Here is a 20,429-nt window from a genome sequence, read left to right on the forward strand (position 1 = left end):
GATCCGATATTATCGGACATCCCTATACTTGCAGCATGCCGAATTATTTCCCTAAAATTCGCGCTAAACTTGACACTAGTAATGACATAGATCTTGCGTAATATGCAGTTAATTTCTTACTTGAACGTATTCACATTCAATCTGAACCCTGAAAGTCTGGGCAAAAACTCACAATCACCTAACTTTAATAAGAACAGGTTATGCGAGTGTTAAGCATTATTTGACGAGTGTTAAAGACACTAACGTTAATAGAGAATGATTAAACTGAAGGATGTGACCAGTGGAAGATTCAGGGGTAGAGAATGAGATTATGCTCCCCAAACATGTACTTGCACTTGTTAACCGCAACAAAACGAAGTAAATCCGGACCGCTAAAACCAGGGGTGTCCAACATACGACCCGCGGTATTTTTATGTAAATCTTTCGACTTGATCAAGTTGCCCGTTTCAGTGGCGCAGCCAGCCGAAAATTAGGGGAGGGGGGCAAAAAGTATGAATTTTTTGTTTAGCTTTTGTCTTTGTATTAACTGCCGTAACGAACACAAATAACAATGCTGGCAAACCTTTTTAGAGCAGCATCTGACTGAATGTTAACGCAATACTCAAAATCCGTTCAAAGAGCAAAAACTGTTTAAAAGTAGTAAAACCACATTATTGTGTAGCAAACGTAATATTTACTACATCGTTTGTGACGTAACAGTGCATGACAATTGAAGGTGTGACATGCTTGTGATCGACTGTTGTACTGCGCATAAATGCTAAAATAACATATTATTAAGAATAAAATATTTTTTTGTCAAACTGAAGTCGAATCCTTGTTTATAAAGTAAACGTTAAACATTAAAACTGGTGAACTCGTGCGAATATGAGCAAAATCTCAAGTAAAAAATAACATAAACGCAACATATAGCAATTGAATTGTTTTATCTTTCAAAATTAAGATAAATTAGACGGGGGTGCGGTGTTGTATATTTTTTCAGGGGGTGTATTTTCAAGGTTTAGTGTTATTTTTTTTTAATTTCAAATTTTTATTTTTTTTTTGTTTGTTATGTTTTACTATTTTTTTAATTGACCTAATTTTATATATATACTATGTCTTAGATGTGATAGGGGTAGTTGCCAGGGTTTCATTTTATTATACGTTAGTTTGGTAAAGACTATGCACAATTAATTTAAGAATCGTTTTGCAATCAAAATGTTTTATTTTTTTTTTTATTTTTTTTTTTGCCGCTTCAAAACAAAAATTCTATTTCCAGAGACAGTGACAAACTGGCACTTGACGCCTGAAAGCTTTACCTTCAAGAAAACTTTCAAACTTTTTTAACTTAAGATTCAATCTGGTGACATAGTTCACAAACGTCATATAAATGAAGTTACTAGCAATGCCTCCCTGATTTACGATGGGTGAAACTTTATTTGGCCTTGCCTCTTCATGTAATACCGCGATAATAAATTATAATACGGCAAGGTATTTGGGAAATGATCGAAAAATATATTTAATAACTAGAATTTACGTAAATAATGCGTGCGGACATGTTATTGAATTTTGACGAGGTAACTTGTTTAAAAAGCAAATATAATAATTCTCATAAAATTATTTAACGCCTATAGTTTGCTATGCTTTTGCCAATTTTACTCGGTAATATTTTACCCTGGCTTGGTCCGCATTCAGGTTTATGTTTTGCTTGCTGCGGCCCTTGTACAATTTTAATTTGTTAAGGCCTAGTGTTGATATGTTTGATTGGAGTAAAATGCGCAACTGGTGCAAATAGGGAGGCGTACACTGCCACCAGATTTCGCATTTATATTTGCGGTAGTAAAATATGTTGTTTTGTAACAGTAGTAGGTTATTTTACCAAGTGAAGCCTCTTTCTTAAATGCAAGTCGCACGCGCCAAGTTTTACTAACGCAGCCACTTCGCACAATGAACGTAGCACGCTCGGGACAATGAAGTGTAGCATGATGTCAGCAGCCACTTAGTCGCTTCGCAAGCTGAACCAAAGGAAGCTATTCTGTAGTTTTCAATATGCAAACACGTTTATGTGCCTAATAAGCCACCTTTTATATTGAAAGTTTTGCAAATTTAAATCCAATAAACGCAATATTTATTTATTTATTTATGACGCCATGTTATGACGTAGCTTTGTAACGTCGTCGCTAAGAATGCGTTAAATTTAAGCTTTTTGTTGTTGCGGCCCTTGTAATTATATTTGTTTAGGCCTGGTGTTGATATGTTTGAATGGTTTAACATTTACAACAGGTGCTAACAGAGATGTGTCAACTGCCTCCAGGATTCGCATTTAAATTTGCGGTGGTAAAATATTTTGTGTTGTAAGAGCAATAGGTTTTTTTACTTAGATAGGCCTCTTTATGAAAGGCAAGTCGCATGCGCCTAGTTTTACTAGGCAAGCCATTTCGAACAAAAGCGTTGCACGCGCGGGTCAATAAGGCGCAGCAGGGATGCCAGCAGCCGCCTCGTCAACACGACTCAAAACCAAAACGTGCACAATGTGCGCTTGTGATATGTACGCGAACCGAAATGTGCACTATCGCTCAATGTGCAACTTACAATGTATCAGTGAACGTTATACAGAAAAAGTAATACATGTTATTTTTCGTGCCATTCTTTTTATTATGATATATTTTCTATTTGAGTTCCACTTTTATGGATTTCCGATTATATGGAGTGGATTTATTATGCATGTTATTTTTCGATCGATTCTTTTTATAATTCTTTTTTTTTAATTGAGTCCCAATTGTATGGATTTTCGGTTATATGGGTTAAATTTACCAAACAAATAAGTTAACAACTGGAGGTAACTAAACCTGCAAATTTAGCCTTGAAACCCGTAAAAGTATTTTTAAACGTTCATAATTTTTAACTACTCTGCTTATGTGGGAATGGTTATGACGTCATTGGGTGTCGGATTGTGATACTTTTTGTCCACGATATTGGTTATCGGAAAAAATGTCACGTTTTGGGCACCCCTAACCAATTGCATGTTAATAGGACATTTTAAACGTAAGGCAACACTTCTTGTATTTAAAGATCTATGTTTGACCATTTTTAATCTAATTCATGTGCAATATTGCATTTTAATTTTGTTAACTTAGAAAAAAATTGGTTAGAATTAGTCGAACATTGAATAGCGATACGTCTGCTTAGATTGTGTGTGTTTGTTTTTAAATGATCAATGAATCCTAGAAATAACTTTCATAATTAGTGGCTCTATCGACCTCGTAATTAGTGGCTCTATCGAATTTAAAAAACTTCAACACAAAAGTTTATTTTATAAAACCAGAAAACGAGGGCGTCACGGCACACATATAGCACAAAAGCAATTAGGGAACAAAACAATACTCACTTCAGGGCGAAATACCAATCGTAAGATAAAAAGTTGGAAAAGGTTGAATAGAAAAATTTTAAACGGAAAACTGCAGCAGCAATATTTTCGAAATACTTTAAGCAAGATTATAAACGAAATACTATCGATAGGTAGGTAATATGAAAATGCGTCAGAAACAAATTAAATATAACCTCAAATGACAAAGGAAAATGAAATTATAGTAAAGTAAATAAAAAATGAATAAAAAAGGAAAGGCTATCGAAATAAAAAAATTAAAAATCAATACACTAAAGAAAAGTTAAAGACGACCGTAAAAAAATGCTACAGAAACATAAAAAATATATAATATTAGATTACAGAGAAAAAAAATAATTACTGAAAATAAAAAGTAAAGGTAAGGCCTACATTTATGCAACATCCAAAAAGCTAAAGAATGCTGAACTGTTACCTAATCTGAACCGTTTTTTGTAAAATTTTAAGGACCAGGACCGGAACTGAACGGAATAATTTGAAAGAACATAAACCTTAACCGAACCCCAACAACCTGTAAACAAAAGCGGTTTATCCAGTATGACGTCACAACTTGTATTTTACAGACTTAAGTTAACGCCATGTTCGTAATTTTATGACAAAAATATGAATATTGATTAAATAAAACGTTGATTTTTCTTTTTTTTCTATATATTATCAATGAGTTGCTGTTTTTTTAATACGTCACGTAACTTAGCTTAAATGACTTTACAATTCAAAAATTATTCTTGCCTCTAACCAACGAAATTGCAAACCGTGCTCAAAATGCGTCCGATTCTCTCGGTATCCACCCGACAAATGACAATGCAACACAACGCCATCCAAAACGCAAACGCACACAAAGTTGTCAGAAGCGCTAGAAAAACTGAGACTTCGAAATTCACACAAAGTCCTATCCCTGAGGGAAAACCAAGTCGACAGCGCCTTACCATCACACCTGGTGGAAAAAGTGATCACCGAAAACAGAGTGTGCAACTTTTTAGCCACCTTTGCCGCACCGGCACATTAATAACATATCAAATTCAAGTGAGGTGCACATTAGATGCAGATTTAGTGTACATTTGGTGCAAATATCGAAAGTGCACAATGTGCACCTTCAAATGTGCACTGAACCGTGCACGTATGACAAGTGCAGATTGTGCGCACAATGTGCACCAGGGCTGCCACTCCTAGTGGTTTTCCACTAGATCTAGTGGTTTTTTAAATAATCTAGTGTTCTAGTGGTTTTCTTGGAGAATCAAGTGGTTTTTTGTCACCTTAAAATCGAGTAATATACTTTATGTTATATCCCACCTACCATTGTTAAAAATGGTAGCTGCCCGTTAAAAATTCTCTTTTTAAACCAAATGTGAAAAGCCTGCTCATGATCGACGATGGCTCGATGCTTGTTAATAACAAGTTGCTCTACTGATTACTGTCAGTGTCAGGCAGCAGGTTTTGTCTAGAAATTCCTATAGCTTCCGTGCTGCATGAAATCTGTACGGTGTAGGTAGGCCAGGGATGTCGAACCACTGTCCGGCGGGTCACAAAGTGACTCACCACAGATTTTTAATGACCCACTTGTCTCTGTCGAAATAGCGAAGTGTTATCAATCATTTTCTTAAAAGGATTAATGTAAAAAATACAGTTCTTCGTTAGATAGCACTATACTGTTTAAATCTGGCAAATCTGTGGGTCGTGCATAAGTCTTTTAGGGTGACGAGTAGGCCTACATTAACTGTGTTTCAACAAATGCATGCAGAAAAGCATTGTGTTTATCGCTGTAAATCGTAAAGGGTGGCGATCCTTTAAGGGAAATTAAGAGCTCACAGACTAAAAGTTCTAAAAACCCTGGTTAAACCAATATAAACCATGCCGAAAAGCTTTCTGCTAAACTCCTGTAAGCCTAAAAAAAATACTGCAGCTTTGGCGAATCGGGGTGTTTAGTTAGGGGTAAGAAGGCTGCTGACCCTATAGACGAGGGCCGACGGCTGTCTAAGTCTCTTACAAGTTCTTAATCCGACTCCAAAGGAGCAGGCCGCTAGAATACCTGTCCTTAACTTCTTGTACTCTAAGCAAAGACAATCCACTCAGTAGATAATTGCTCTTAGAGTATATTCGCAAAATTCTATTTCCAGAGACAGTGACAAACTGGCACTTGACGCCTGAAAGCTTTACCTTCAAGAAAACTTTCAAACTTTTTTAACTTATGATTCAATCTGGTGACATAGTTCACAAACGTCATATAAATGAAGCTTCTAGCAATGCCTCCCTGCTTTACGATGGGTGAAACTTTATTTGGCCTTGCCTCTTCATGTAATACCGCGATAATAAATTAAAATACGGCAAGGTATTTGGGAAATGATCGAAAAATATATTTAATAACTAGAACTTACGTAAATAATGCGTGCGGACATGTTATTGAATTTTGACGAGGTAACTTGTTTAAAAAGCAAATATAATAATTCTCATAAAATTATTTAACGCCTATAGTTTGCTATGCTTTTGCCAATTTTACTCGGTAATATTTTACCCTGGCTTGGTCCGCATTCAGGTTTATGTTTTGCTTGCTGCGGCCCTTGTACAATTTTAATTTGTTAAGGCCTAGTGTTGATATGTTTGATTGGAGTAAAATGCGCAACTGGTGCAAATAGGGAGGCGTACACTGCCACCAGATTTCGCATTTATATTTGCGGTAGTAAAATATGTTGTTTTGTAACAGTAGTAGGTTATTTTACTAAGTGAAGCCTCTTTCTTAAATGCAAGTCGCACGCGCCAAGTTTTACTAACGCAGCCACTTCGCACAATGAACGTAGCACGCGCGGGACAATGAAGTGTAGCATGATGTCAGCAGCCACTTAGTCGCTTCGCGAGCTGAACCAAAGAAAGCTATTCTGTAGTTTTCAATATGCAAACACGTTTATGTGCCTAATAAGCCACCTTTTATATTGAAAGTTTTGCAAATTTAAATCCATTAAACGCAATATTTATTTATTTATTTATGACGCCATGTTATGACGTAGCTTTGTAACGTCGTCGCTAAGAATGCGTTAAACTTAAGCTTTTTGTTGTTGCGGCCCTTGTAATTATATTTGTTTAGGCCTGGTGTTGATATGTTTGAATGGTTTAACATTTACAACAGGTGCTAACAGAGATGTGTCCACTGCCTCCCGGATTCGCATTTAAATTTGCGGTGGTAAAATATGTTGTGTTGTAAGAGCAATATGTTTTTTTGCTTAGAGAGGCCTCTTTATGAAAGGCAAGTCGCATGCGCCTAGTTTTACTAGGCAAGCCATTTCGAACAAAAGCGTTGCACGCGCGGGTCAATAAGGCGCAGCAGGGATGCCAGCAGCCGCCACGTCAACAGGACTCAAAACCAAAACGTGCATAATGTGCGCTTGTGATATGTACGCGAACCGAAATGTGCACTATCGCTCAATGTGCAACTTACAATGTATCAGTGAACGTTATACAGAAAAAGTAATACATGTTATTTTTCGTGCCATTCTTTTTATTATGATATATTTTCTATTTGAGTTCCACTTTTATGGATTTCCGATTATATGGAGTGGATTTATTATGCATGTTATTTTTCGATCGATTCTTTTTATAATTCTTTTTTTTTAATTGAGTCCCAATTGTATGGATTTTCGGTTATATGGGTTAAATTTACCAAACAAATAAGTTAACAACTGGAGGTAACTAAACCTGCAAATTTAGCCTTGAAACCCGTAAAAGTATTTTTAAACGTTCATAATTTTTAACTACTCTGCTTATGTGGGAATGGTTATGACGTCATTGGGTGTCGGATTGTGATACTTTTTGTTCGCGATATTGGTTATCGGAAAAAATGTCAAGTTTTGTGCACCCCTAACCAATTGCATGTTGATAGGACCTTTTAAACGTAAGGCAACACTTCTTGTATTCAAAGATCTATGTTTGACCATTTTTAATCTAATACATGTGCAATATTGCATTTTAATTTTGTTAACTTAGAAAAAAAATGGTTAGAATTAGTTGAACATTGAATAGCGATACGTCTGCTTAGATTGTTTGTGTTTGTTTTTAAATGATCAATGAATCCTAGAAATAACTTTCATAATTGGTGGCTCTATCGACCTCGTAATTAGTGGCTCTATCGAATTTAAAAAACTTCAACACAAAAGTTTATTTTATAAAACCAGAAAACGAGGGCGTCACGGCACACATATAGCACAAAAGCAATTAGGGAACAAAACAATACTCACTTCAGGGCGAAATACCAATCGTAAGATAAAAAGTTGGAAATGGTTGAATAGAAAAATTTTAAACGGAAAACTGCAGCAGCAATATTTTCGAAATACTTTAAGCAAGATTATCAACGAAATACTATCGATAGGTAGGTAATATGAAAATGCGTCAGAAACAAATTAAATATAACCTCAAATGACAAAGGAAAATGAAATTATAGTAAAGTAAATAAAAAATGAATAAAAAAGGAAAGGCTATCGAAATAAAAAAAATTAAAAATCAATACACTAAAGAAAAGTTAAAGACGACCGTAAAAAAATGCTACAGAAACATAAAAAATATATAATGTTAGATTACAGAGAAAAAAATAATTACTGAAAATAAAAAGTAAAGGCATAGGCCTACATTTATGCAACATCCAAAAAGCTAAAGAATGCTGAACTGTTACCTAATCTGAACCGTTTTTTGTAAAATTTTAAGGACCAGAACCAGAACTGAACGGAATAATTTGAAAGAACATAAACCTTAACCGAACCCCAACAACCTGTAAACAAAAGCGGTTCACTCCAGTATGACGTAACAACTTGTATTTTACAGAGTTAAGTTAACGCCATGTTCGTAATTTTATGACAAAAATATGAATATTGATTAAATAAAACGTTAATTTTTCTTTTTTTTCTATATATTATCAATGAGTTGCTGTTTTTTTAATACGTCACGTAACTTAGCTTAAATGACTTTACAATTCAAAAATTATTCTTGCCTCTAACCAACGAAATTGCAAACCGTGCTCAAAATGCGTCCGATTCTCTCGGTATCCACCCGACGAATGACAATGCAACACAACGCCATCCAAAACGCAAACGCACACAAAGTTGTCAGAAGCGCTAGAAAAACTGAGACTTCGAAATTCACACAAAGTCCTATCCCTGAGGGAAAACCAAGTCGACAGCGCCTTACCATCACACCTGGTGGAAAAAGTGATCACCGAAAACAGAGTGTGCAACTTTTTAGCCACCTTTGCCGCACCGGCACATTAATAACATATCAAATTCAAGTGAGGTGCACATTAGATGCAGATTTAGTGTACATTTGGTGCGAATATTGAAAGTGCACAATGTGCACCTTCAAATGTGCACTGAACCGTGCACGTATGACAAGTGCAGATTGTGCGCACAATGTGCACCAGGGCTGCCACTCCTAGTGGTTTTCCACTAGATCTAGTGTTTTTTTAAATAATCTAGTGTTCTAGTGGTTTTCTTGGAGAATCAAGTGGTTTTTTGTCACCTTAAAATCGAGTAATATACTTTATGTTATATCCCACCTACCATTGTTAAAAATGGTAGCTGCCCGTTAAAAATTCTCTTTTTAAACCAAATGTGAAAAGCCTGCTTATGATCGACGATGGCTCGATGCTTGTTAATAACAAGTTGCTCTACTGATTACTGTCAGTGTCAGGCAGCAGGTTTTGTCTAGAAATTCCTATAGCTTCCGTGCTGCATGAAATCTGTACGGTGTAGGTAGGCCAGGGATGTCGAACCACTGTCCCGCGGGTCACAAAGTGACTCACCACAGATTTTTAATGACCCACTTGTCTCTGTAGAAATAGCGAAGTGTTATCAATCATTTTCTTAAAACGATTAATGTAAAAAATACAGTTCTTCGTTAGATAGCACTATACTGTTTAAATATGGCAAATCTGTGGGTCGTGCATAAGTCTTTTAGGGTGACGAGTAGGCCTACATTAACTGTGTTTCAACAAATGCATGCAGAAAAGCATTGTGTTTATCGCTGTAAATCGTAAAGGGTGGCGATCCTTTAAGGGAAATTAAGAGCTCACAGACTAAAAGTTCTAAAAACCCTGGTTAAACCAATATAAACCATGCCGAAAAGCTTTCTGCTAAACTCCTGTAAGCCTAAAAAAAATACTGCAGCATTTGTTAACTAAACTTCTAATTATTTGTGTGAATCTTAGTTTGGAAATCATTCCAAAACCTTGAAATACAAGCACGGACAATAACACGACGCAGCAGCAGAGTTTTGCATAAACAGAACAAATTATCTTGCTTTGTAATAAAGCTTTCAAGTGATTGTTATTCTTTGACTTTTCATAATGTGTAAATTTAGAAAATATTGGCTTTAATAAAGCAATTATTGCACACAGACTTAAAAATAATCTATTTTTTATGTTGATTTAGCGCAGTGGTTCTCAAACTTTTTTAGAAAAATTGCGCAACGGTCCCTCAGCAACTTTTTAAATCACGGTCCCTTAAAAATATACACAAAATAACATTTGTTTTTAATGGTATCAATGGATGGGTGCACTTGCTTATTTGCTATCAGCTCGGCTATGTTAACCTCTAACGAATCACTTTTTTTGTGTGAAGCAATCACGAACAGTTTAAAACCGTGACCGTGCAGCCCACAGTGACAGCGCAGCAAGCTGTAAAAACGTAACTCTCATTAGCACAATACAATATTATGACGTCACAATGGACAATTCAACTAAAAGTGTACAATAATGTGAATGAACAACTAATCAGCTTGCTTTGGAAAAGTAAGTTTCCTGAATTTTTTTTGCACGAGAGGGTTTCTTCCTCAGGAGCGTCGGGTTGTTGATTTTTTGTTGGGTGCTTGGCGGTCCCAGAAAATTGTCTTGCGGACCCCAAAAGGACCGCGGACCCCAGTTTGAAAACCACTGATTTAGCGTATGGCGATGTTAAACCGACATAAAAATGGCCATTTGTTGTCGCGATAACAATCTAGTGTTTTTTTTTCTTGATCTAGTGGTTTTTTATTGTCCAATCTAGTGGTTTTTCAATTTTGAGAGTGGCAGCCCTGATGTGCACCTTGGAATGCGGTGCACATATAGCAAGTGCACATTGTGCGCACAATGTGCACATTTTGGTTTTGAGCCCGTCTCTTGTTGTGGGTGAAAGTTAAAGTTAAATGCAGCTACTGTCAGTTGAGCTGGGTCAAAAGTAGATTAGCGGAAGCAAAGTTGTGTAACGGCACAAGCGCTATTTCTGCGATATATGAGTTTTCCTGCAAAACATTCCAAAACTTAGATGCCGTATTATTATAAAGTCAGTAAACGAAAGATGTTGAACAAAAGGTCGTGGTTTGCACTTGGGTACAAAATTATTTTTAGTCCTACAAATTAAAGTAACGTTTGGTTGTAGATTACATAAAGGTTTGAATTTTGGCGTATTACAAAAAAAAAGTTTTTTTTTAATTTAGTCCAGTTTTCTAACCAACAATGAAGGGTTAAAATTCCTTATGCATTGATTGTAAAAAATCATCTGCACTAAAAATTGTTCTAAAAAGTATTACTATTTGTGAAATACCGCATCAAGGCTAAAGTGTTGAAATGACAAAAATGGAAATTATATATTTTTTTCTTGGCCTAAAATTGAAGAGATGATAATTAAAATATCGCTAATTTAAGGGTTTATTATAAGAAAGAAACCATACTTGAAAAAAAGTATTGTTTTATCTTTACTGAACCCTTTTTAACCAAAAAATTGGCCTGGGTCCTAACCTACTCTGAAGCAATTGAATAGGCTTCCTATAGTCGCTTATCTAATATTGTCTAAGATTTGTATGTGCCCGTTTTTGATAATAAAACAATGTACCCTGGAAATTATACTGTGTTGTTTAAAGCGGCCAGTCAGCTGATGGCAAATGGGTTATGGATTTCTTGCTCCAGAAGACTTTATCAGAGGTGATTGGTTTTACTACCTCTGGACATTGGATTAACAACTCTATGTTGGCTGTGGATTTATCTTTTTATCGGCGCAACTGATTGGATTAAGGCCCGACTGGTCTTTATCGCTGGTGGTTAAAGCTCAAATTGCCGTGGAGGTTGCTATAGAAACAACACACCAATGGTAAATACAAATTGATAGCCTAAAACTTTTTTTGTTTTTTTGTGGTGTTGCTTTTTTATAATAGAACTGACTAACATTAACGGAACGCATCAAAAAAACACAACGAATCAAAAAACGCTTTGCAAAATGTGTTAACAATATTAGTTTGACGAATAAATAAATTCTTCGCAAAAAAAGTTAGACTAAAAAAAAACTTAGCTACGCAAGTCGAGAACGACCGTAGCACCGTTGCCTGCTACATTCTGTTAGTAGCTAACTTGCGTGAGATTTAAACTCATGACCTTGGATATACCAGGAGTGCAATTTTATGTGCTAATCGCTGATGTGTTTAATGCTTTCACATCTCCTCAAATTAAGCTTTTTAGAATCCAAAAACAAATGCTTAAAATCAAACAGAAAGGAATCTTGGCAAATCATTGGTTTCCTCTTGAAATTAGAACGTTGTCAAAAGTTTAGGAGTTTCTGTTATTATTCACGTTTAAGTATTGGTTTGTATAACAATATGCCCAGGGGCGTATCCAGAAATTTAAAAAGGAGGGGGTCCCGAATTTTCAACTTGGGGAATTCCCCGTTTTTCCTTCTGACGTTAATGATGTCATAAAATAGTGACGAATATGACGTCATAAAATAGCGATTGTGATAACGTCATAAATAATGAAAAAGTCATCAGAAACAACCGATTAACTTTCAGCAAAAGAGAACCTTTAGTTGCAAAGCGAACACGTGCGTCGACACTCCTGTCAGGCGCCAGCTGCGAAACGGCTTAGTGTACAATCGTTAACTTCAGGAGTAAATCGAAAACAAGACCGTGAAATATATGTGATTGATTTTGGTGGATTTGCGTACGGGACTACGCTAAATTACAAGCACGTCTTTCGCCAGCTGCAATACTAAACGAAGATCGTTTTCCCGGGTGTTATTCGACTAGCACAACATAAAAATGCCACTTCAATAGTTAATCAAAATCAGTGTTTTTAACCTTTTTAAATGTGTAGTTCTTTTAATCAAACAAAAAACATTGCTGAAAGGGAAGCAATATTATACTAAAACAGGCGTAAAAGCCGATTTTTAAAGAGTTAGCCGTCACACAAAGGTATTGCAAGTTTACATAGCTGGCACTTTTCTACAAAAAGAGCTATCATGCTTTCTATTTTTATTTAGCTTATTTTAATGCTAAAACAAATTATTTTGTTCTAATATTGTAACCATCAACTTTTCGTTTGCTCAACAAAAAACAAAAAAAAAAATTGCGAATGGCAACCAAACAAAATTAACTTACTTATGTTTTTTTTTTAACTTAAAAACCAAAATAAAGGCAACGTTAAAATGTCACGCAAAAGTATAGCAAACCGCATAGTGAAAAAAATACACCTAATAAAAATTCACACATTTAACAAAATATATCCATTTTGGGGTACACTATGCACGGATCTGTAATGTAGCTTGATAATAAATTGCAAAAGCCAAAAAGGTCGAGTAAATCGACAGCATCTTGATTAAGACGTTTCAATACGAGCTTGTATCATCTTCAGTTGATGTGACTGAGAAATCCTTTTTTGTTTTGTCAGTGGTGAAAGTAGAACATTGTTCTTACCGAAACGACGAAACATGTCGGATTACTATAGGTTATTACTATAGTTTGGTTCCATAATAACAATTTGGCTTGAAAAATTAAACAAAAAAGCGACGCTTAATTCAGTTGTTTTTATTGTAGTTTAATTCAGTTGTTTTTATTGTAGTTGAATAGAATTGCAACTTTTTATTTTAAGGGTTGTTGAAGGCAAGGATCCGATTACGAAGGTTTTCGACGGAGATTGTCCAACTACTTGTCTTAGGTGGGTTACACAAACCTTTTTAAATCTTTAAAAATTGAAGGATAAATCGAATGGCTATCTGAATTTACAAAAATAAAAAATGGGTGATTAAATATAATATAGTATATTAACTTGAGTAGACATGAAATAATTTTTTCGTCTATAATTTATATCCTTATTACCCACACATTAATGCATTAGGGTCAAGCGTAATAATTATTAAATCAAGGCATAAAACATACAGCAAGTGTTTTTCGTGTAATTCTAGCACAAAACATACGACAATATTAGTTTAGCATTTGTTATTTCTATTGTTGTTGTTGTTTTAGTAACAAACAACTTGCAGAAGTACTAACAACTGTTTTTAGTGCTTGTCCAGCCATCCACGACCCAGTATGTGGTTCTTGTGGCAAAACTTACTCCAACCCTTGCGTTCTTGCTGCAGCAAACTGTGAAGCGTAAGTAACCCGAGAATATGAAAGACACACACACAAATGTGTTTAATAACAACTGTGATCTTGCCCCTCGGAAGCTGCTTTATTACCAACGATTACGGCTTTCCCTTTTCGGTGCTTTTCGGTGTAACCCGAGAATACGAAGTTAAACAAGCATTAAAAACACTTGGATTTAATAGTTTTCAACATGGCTGTATTGAACATGGTATGTTTTAATTCAAAACTCACAAAAATCAAACATTTATGGGTTTAGAATAATTACATCAACTTAAGGAAAATAAATTTTATTTTTCTAAAGACTGCAATATCATATTTACTAAATAATGTATAATATTTTTGACCTAAAGATTTCATTTATTTAAAACTATCAAAACCATTCCTCTTTGGATATTTTAAAAAAAAATTATTTAGATTTTTTCGAAAATACACTTTTTAATTTTAAACCACTTTGACGCAAAGTAAAAAATCTTTCAACGAAAAGTTTTGGATTACAAATTTCTTTATAAAACCAAGAGTTTAGAAAGCGACCTGTCGATAAAAATATCGCTGTTTAATAAGAAGGCACTTGTTTTAACTTCTAAAACAAGCACAAACTTACAACTGACAGTGTTACAACTGGCTTGATCCGAATATAAACAATGAAAATTAACACAACTCCAATGAAGTTTTAAACTGTCAAAAATCGCCATTTTGTTTTATTTCTTCTTTCGACCAACCATAAATAATGATTTAATTTCTTTGATTTTTTAGCCTATAAAAGGTTCGTAATCACGTCAAACATTATTAGATGAATATTGAGTTAAAAGCATTTCTACAAAAGGCCGTTTTTGTCCTGGCTAGATTAAAAAAAATCCCTAGAAGTAAAAAGCTTTACAGCATCATCATGAATGAAAATATTAAATTCGTTAAGAAAAATTTCTTTCCAATTTGTGTTCAACTTTGACCTGGTAAATTTAAAATCGTGTTGATGAAGGCACTAATATTTATATTCCATTAATATCATTATTATTACACAATGCCATGTATTTAATTTGTTAAATTATTTGGGGTTACTAATGTTCCCTTCAGAAAATGCAATTCTCCTCTCAAAGAAATTGAAAAAGTACTCTTTTTAATATCTAGGAAAATTATATTTTTATGTGGCTTTTTGGACGTCATAAAATTTTTCGGCGGCAGAACGATTTCTAATCATTGTTTTTTATCAAGGATTTGTATTTAAGATGTTTAAGCGAAACACCCAATCATAGTAAAATAAATTCGTCTAGGTTTTGTGCTTTTTGCTCTTACTTTTACCGAATATACCTATAATTATCCAAAAGGAATTAATAAGTTCTTAAATTAGAACTCTAATTTGCTTTATACCTTTTGCCCTGGTTTTAGACGATGAAATTATGAAACCTACATAACAACCATCGGTCGTAAACATTAAATAAAGCAAAAACCGAGTAAAAATCATGTCAGCTTTGTTTACTTATAGTTGTGTTTCATGCAGGTTTTTGAATGGAAACGAACCGATCGTATTTGCACAAGAAGGAGCGTGCCCTTGCATTAAGTAAGTTTGCTCTGATTGGAAGATTAACATTATCAAAAGACATATTTTTTTTAGGTAATTTAAAAATTATTCATGCTGCAAACATTTATTTTTTTTTAATTTACCTACGTTTTAAAAAACCATACAGAAAATCTCCATCAGGGTAATGAAATTAAAACAGGCCAAAAATGATACATAGCAGTCAAACAATAAAGAAAAACAAAACAAACTCGCTAACAGGAAAATGTTTTTCTAATGGTCTATTTTAATAATTACCGCCTTGGTAAAAACGTGAATGAGATGATCTTAATCTATGGGTAAGCCTAAAATGAAAAAATTCCTTATTTTTTTAGCGAAATAAATTTATTATTTTAATAGCCGAAATGTGAAAAATTCCTACATTTTCTCTATTATTTTCAGTCTTTTTAAAACGTAGCTTTAAGTAAATTTTTTAAAAGTCTTTTTTATTTTTTATTTTTATATATTTGTAATTCCTATATTTTCTACCAATCAAATGATACCACCGTCGTGAAGTGTTCCTTGTTAACTTTGCGTATCAAATTGTAACTTAATTACGAATGATTAGAAGCACTTTTTGTCACGGCTATAACTACACCTCACTGACGTAAAATATTATAAAGAAAACAGTTTAATACAAGCCAAAAAAATATATAAAAAGTCCAGAGAAATAGTATTTATTTGGAAATAATTTGTGTGCTAGTATATTGTGAAATTATTGCTAAAACTGTATTTTCTCGAATTCCTACAACCCAAGTAAAAATTAAAATTTAGCGAAAGCATTTAAATATATCTTTAGATATTTCCAAAATGTGCGGCGAAATAAAAACGTGTGATAAAGGTAACTTACACTTCAATGTTGGGTTTTACTTAAAAACTTCAGTCACGTTGTACATACTTGTCTTGTTCGTCGTTAATTGGTGTATGCTGCTCAAATATGTCGGGTTTAACCCATCTTTGAACACTCAGGTTTTGTACGTTTGACTACCAACCAGTATGTGGAAGCGATAAAGTGACTTATGGCAACCAATGCAACCTGGACGTCCAAAGCTGTCTTTCGTGAGTAGAACTTACAACAGATTCAACTTAACTAAGTTTGAATTGAGGGACGAATAACTGTAAGGTTAGCTCCCACTAGACGCGTTTTGCTTCTGGCGTTAGCGTCTGGCGCAAAACCCTATCGTCCTGTTCACACATAACGCGTTACAAGCGTTAACGGCAAATTTCCTCGCTTCTAACCGAAAGCGTCACAGTAGAAATATTTTTAACTTTCCGCAACCGGAAGCGATTTTTACGTTAACGCAAAACGCGTCTCGTGCGAACCAGCGTTAAGCATCTACCATGTTGGGCCGGTTGTAAAACTTTGTGGCAATCATATTTACTTGATCAAATTAAGAGAACATTACCAAATATTTAGTCAAATATATAAAAGCTTTATTGAAGTTATTAATTCTAGCTCAAAAAAACAAACAATTAGTGTGCAAAGTATTTGCAGTATAAGAAGATGACAAGAATTTAATTATGAAAAATTCGAACAAATCTCACTGCAAATGGTCCCAGTATAATCGAGGTCGTGAGTTCGAACCTCACCGTAGCCTAGCTTTACAAACAGGATGAAGCAGGCAACGGTGCTGTGGTTGTTTCTCGACTTGCTCCTCTTTGAGCCTGTGTAGTTTATTTGGTAGACCGACGGTCCCAGTATAATCGAGGTCATGAGTTCGAACCTCACCACAGACTAGTTCCACGAACAGTATGCAGCTGGAAAAGGTGCTATGGTTGTTTCTTAACTTGCTTCTCTCTGAGCCTGTGTAGGTCAGTCGGTAGAGCACTGATCCCGGTATTTCACTTAATAATCTTAAATATCTATCCTGATTTTTTCTTCAGAAGATCATATATATTTTTATCCAAGGTTTAGCAACAAAATAGCTTTCTAATATTATTCCAAACATGCACTATATATCAGACACCAATGACACCTTTGCGAAACCTTTCACATTGTTTTATAAGTTTTTCTTATTTTTCATGTTAAAGGAACGCCCAAAATAATAATATAATAATATTATAATTGTTTTAATTTAGACAACAGCAGGGTGGCGGAGAAATCACCAAAGAATACGATGGTGAATGCTGCGTAGCGTAAGTAGCATTTTACTTTATGCAATTGCTTAAAAAAAATAATAAACTTTACGAGGGTTTATCAAATCTTAAAAAACACACAATAGCAATTTAATGAAAAATAAGTTATTTGGCTTTATGTTACACAAAACTGTACTTGGCACATTTTTAATCAGCAAATCTATGAAGTCTATTTGTACTGTGACCTAAATTTAGGAAGTCATTTTTTAATTTTTTTTTACTGATACCGTGGTCCACCCGAGACAAAAAAATGTAGGTGTCTACGGTAAAAAAAAAGATTGAGAACCCCAGGTTTAATACAACTTGAAGATTACAAACCAGCAGCTTTTTTAAGCACTCAACAATCAAAAAAATCCACAAAAGTAACAAGTTTATAAGGTGATAAGTTTACAACGGGTTTGTATCGGATGTTTGTATTCAGGAAATGCTCCAGGATATACTGGCCAGTGTGCGGAAGCAACCAGCAAACCTACGACAACGAATGTGTCCTGGGACTAGCAAGCTGCGAGTCGTAAGTTAGATGGGCGATAAAAGTTGCCCGATAATATCGGATCGGTGCCGATCCGATACCGAGTGATAGTATCGGTGCCGATCCTATGCCAAATCAATATTTTGGAAGTTTAAAATGGTTTTCTTCGGTAATGTTTAACCTCAGTAATATATTTATATTTTTGGAACCTTATTTGCGAACCAAAACAGCAATTCTACGTTTTTTTTAAATTAGACTGCAAAAACTCTTGACATTACATAATATGTATAATATATTATATTATTCAACAGAGATTGCACAAAATACAAATCACTTTAATTATTTATCTTCTTTCAGGAATAAGAAAGGTAAAGGAGAAATCAACAAACTATATGACGGCAAATGCTGCAATATGTAAGTACCTGTGACGTCATAGCGATTAAGTTGACGTCATAACGACTAATTTGACGTCATAGTGACCAATTTGGCGTCATAGCGACTTACGTAACGTTACATATTTACTTTCGTCATACTAAAACTATCGTGCTGTTTAAATTTAAAGCTATCTATATGTTTTCACTTTGTTTTAAAATGATTGAGCTCGTCTTTTTGAAATTCAACGAAACTAATGTTTTGAAACTTTTTAGCGCAGTCAAAATATTTCAACTTTGGCATGGATAAAACTTTTGTCAATTATCGCAACTCTACAAAATAAAACAGGCAAAAAATCTCCCGTTGTGCGATAAAAATACCGTACGTGTCACGATTAAATGAGATGCTCTTTTGGTCTGGCTACAGTAAATGTTGTATCGTAATAGTTTAAGGACCACTGGCGTAAGCATTCCTTTCAAAATAAGGAAACCGATTTATGAACAAAAAACTAGATTAACAACCGGAAATTCGAATTCGTAGACCCACTTTTAACTGCTGTCTTTAAAAATATAGTCTTATTGGACTATTGTCGTAAAGCATTTTGAATTTTTTTAACATTAAAATAAAGTTTTAGACGCAATAACGAAACAATGTAATAATTCAAAAAGCCAATATTTCCATGTGAAGAAATGGATTAAAAGAACGCCGAATCAAATTTGCTGCTCATGTTAACCTTGGCTTTCAGTTATGAACACATTTTCAAGCCATAAGTTAAAAAAAGGACGTTATTGACAAAAAACTCTTTACCTAACCTTTTAATTGTCAGTATTTATGATCGTAGGTGCTTAGTTTGGTTTATAGTAAATCAGTAAATGTATTTTTATTAGATTAAGGCATGTTTTGTTTTAATAGAAAACCCAAAATAACTTTTTTTTACAGCGGCTGTCGGCGAATGTAATTTGTGTGCACCCAAGCTGATAACATAACCTGGTTTATTTTTACTGCATTTTAAGGCATATTTTGTTCTAGAAAATACTCAGAGCAACTTTTTTAAATGTTTTTTTTTACAGCGGCTGCCCCTTCACCTATTTCCCAGTGTGTGGTTCTGACGGAAAGACTTATCCGAATGATTGCGCTTTGGAAAGCGAAAGTTGTCTCTCGTGAGTAAAACTTGAGTAAAACTTGCCCTGTCCTGCATAACGTTATGAACCAGTGGTTAAATAATTTCTTCTTTTTACGCTATTAAGTTACGATTAAATATATTTTAAGATAAGAAACTTATTAAATATTATTGGCTCAAGACACCTTATCAAATCGAACACACGATAAAACTTGCAAACCATCAACAACTAAAAATAATAATCACTAAACATTTATTTAAAAAAAGTACTCGCTTGCAAGTTACCTAATTCATTTTTTTTGAACAAACTAAATAATAAAGCATTTTTACTTCACGTCATCCTACAAATTTTTGTTATTTTATTGCCTTATCAACAAAGACCGTAAATAAACACTAATTTTAATTATTCCTATTCAGAGATCGAAATGGTCAAGGAGAAATCACGAAAGATTACGACGGAGAGTGTTGCCCAAAGTAAGCGATTGTTAAAAGTCTTTACATCTAAGGATTAACTAGATGAGAATCTAATGCTTAGATATAAAATTTACTTTCGCCTAATTTGCAAAAAATTACCAAAAGAAATATTTTAATTCTGTCGCATTATTACAAATGATAGCTGTTGTTGTGAATAAACACTAATGAATTCATGATCTGTTCGCGAAAGATATCAACATATTCTGTATATTTCTACCTTTATGTAATTGTAGTATAGACTTTCTTGTCTCAGTCAAAATCTCAGTCAAATATAGAACCTATAGTGACTGATTTTGATTGAGACAAGAAAGTCTATACTACATTGCTACCATTCGAAGTCATTGTCGTCATTAACGTGCATTAGGGCGAGGAGATATCTTCTTTTTTACATGTTCAGTTTGCATTTATGTTGTTGTTTAGTATTTTGTTGCTCTGGAAAACTTCCCTGTAGTTTAAATTCCTGACTTAATTGATTTCATAGGAACCATAGCTTTAAACAATGTTTTTTTTAAGTATCTGCACCCTCATCTATTTACCAGTTTGCGGATCCGACGGAAAGACTTAC

General features: G+C 34.3%; 1 protein-coding gene across 1 annotated transcript in view; it reads left to right on the forward strand.

Annotated features, from left to right (window-relative positions):
* LOC146162841 (uncharacterized) overlaps window positions 1–20,429 on the forward strand; it is an 85,541-nt gene that overhangs the window by 4,565 nt on the left and 60,547 nt on the right. The window contains exons 2-8 of the mRNA XM_083385312.1: window positions 13,245–13,310; window positions 13,619–13,747; window positions 15,237–15,296; window positions 16,263–16,352; window positions 17,373–17,429; window positions 17,851–17,940; window positions 18,256–18,312. Of these exons, the coding sequence (XP_083241438.1) occupies window positions 13,245–13,310; window positions 13,619–13,747; window positions 15,237–15,296; window positions 16,263–16,352; window positions 17,373–17,429; window positions 17,851–17,940; window positions 18,256–18,312 (549 nt within the window). The remainder of the gene's footprint in view (window positions 1–13,244; window positions 13,311–13,618; window positions 13,748–15,236; window positions 15,297–16,262; window positions 16,353–17,372; window positions 17,430–17,850; window positions 17,941–18,255; window positions 18,313–20,429) is intronic.

Source organism: Ascidiella aspersa, chromosome 3, assembly GCF_963924565.1.
Source record: "Ascidiella aspersa chromosome 3, kaAscAspe10.2, whole genome shotgun sequence".
Lineage (NCBI taxonomy): Eukaryota > Metazoa > Chordata > Ascidiacea > Phlebobranchia > Ascidiidae > Ascidiella > Ascidiella aspersa.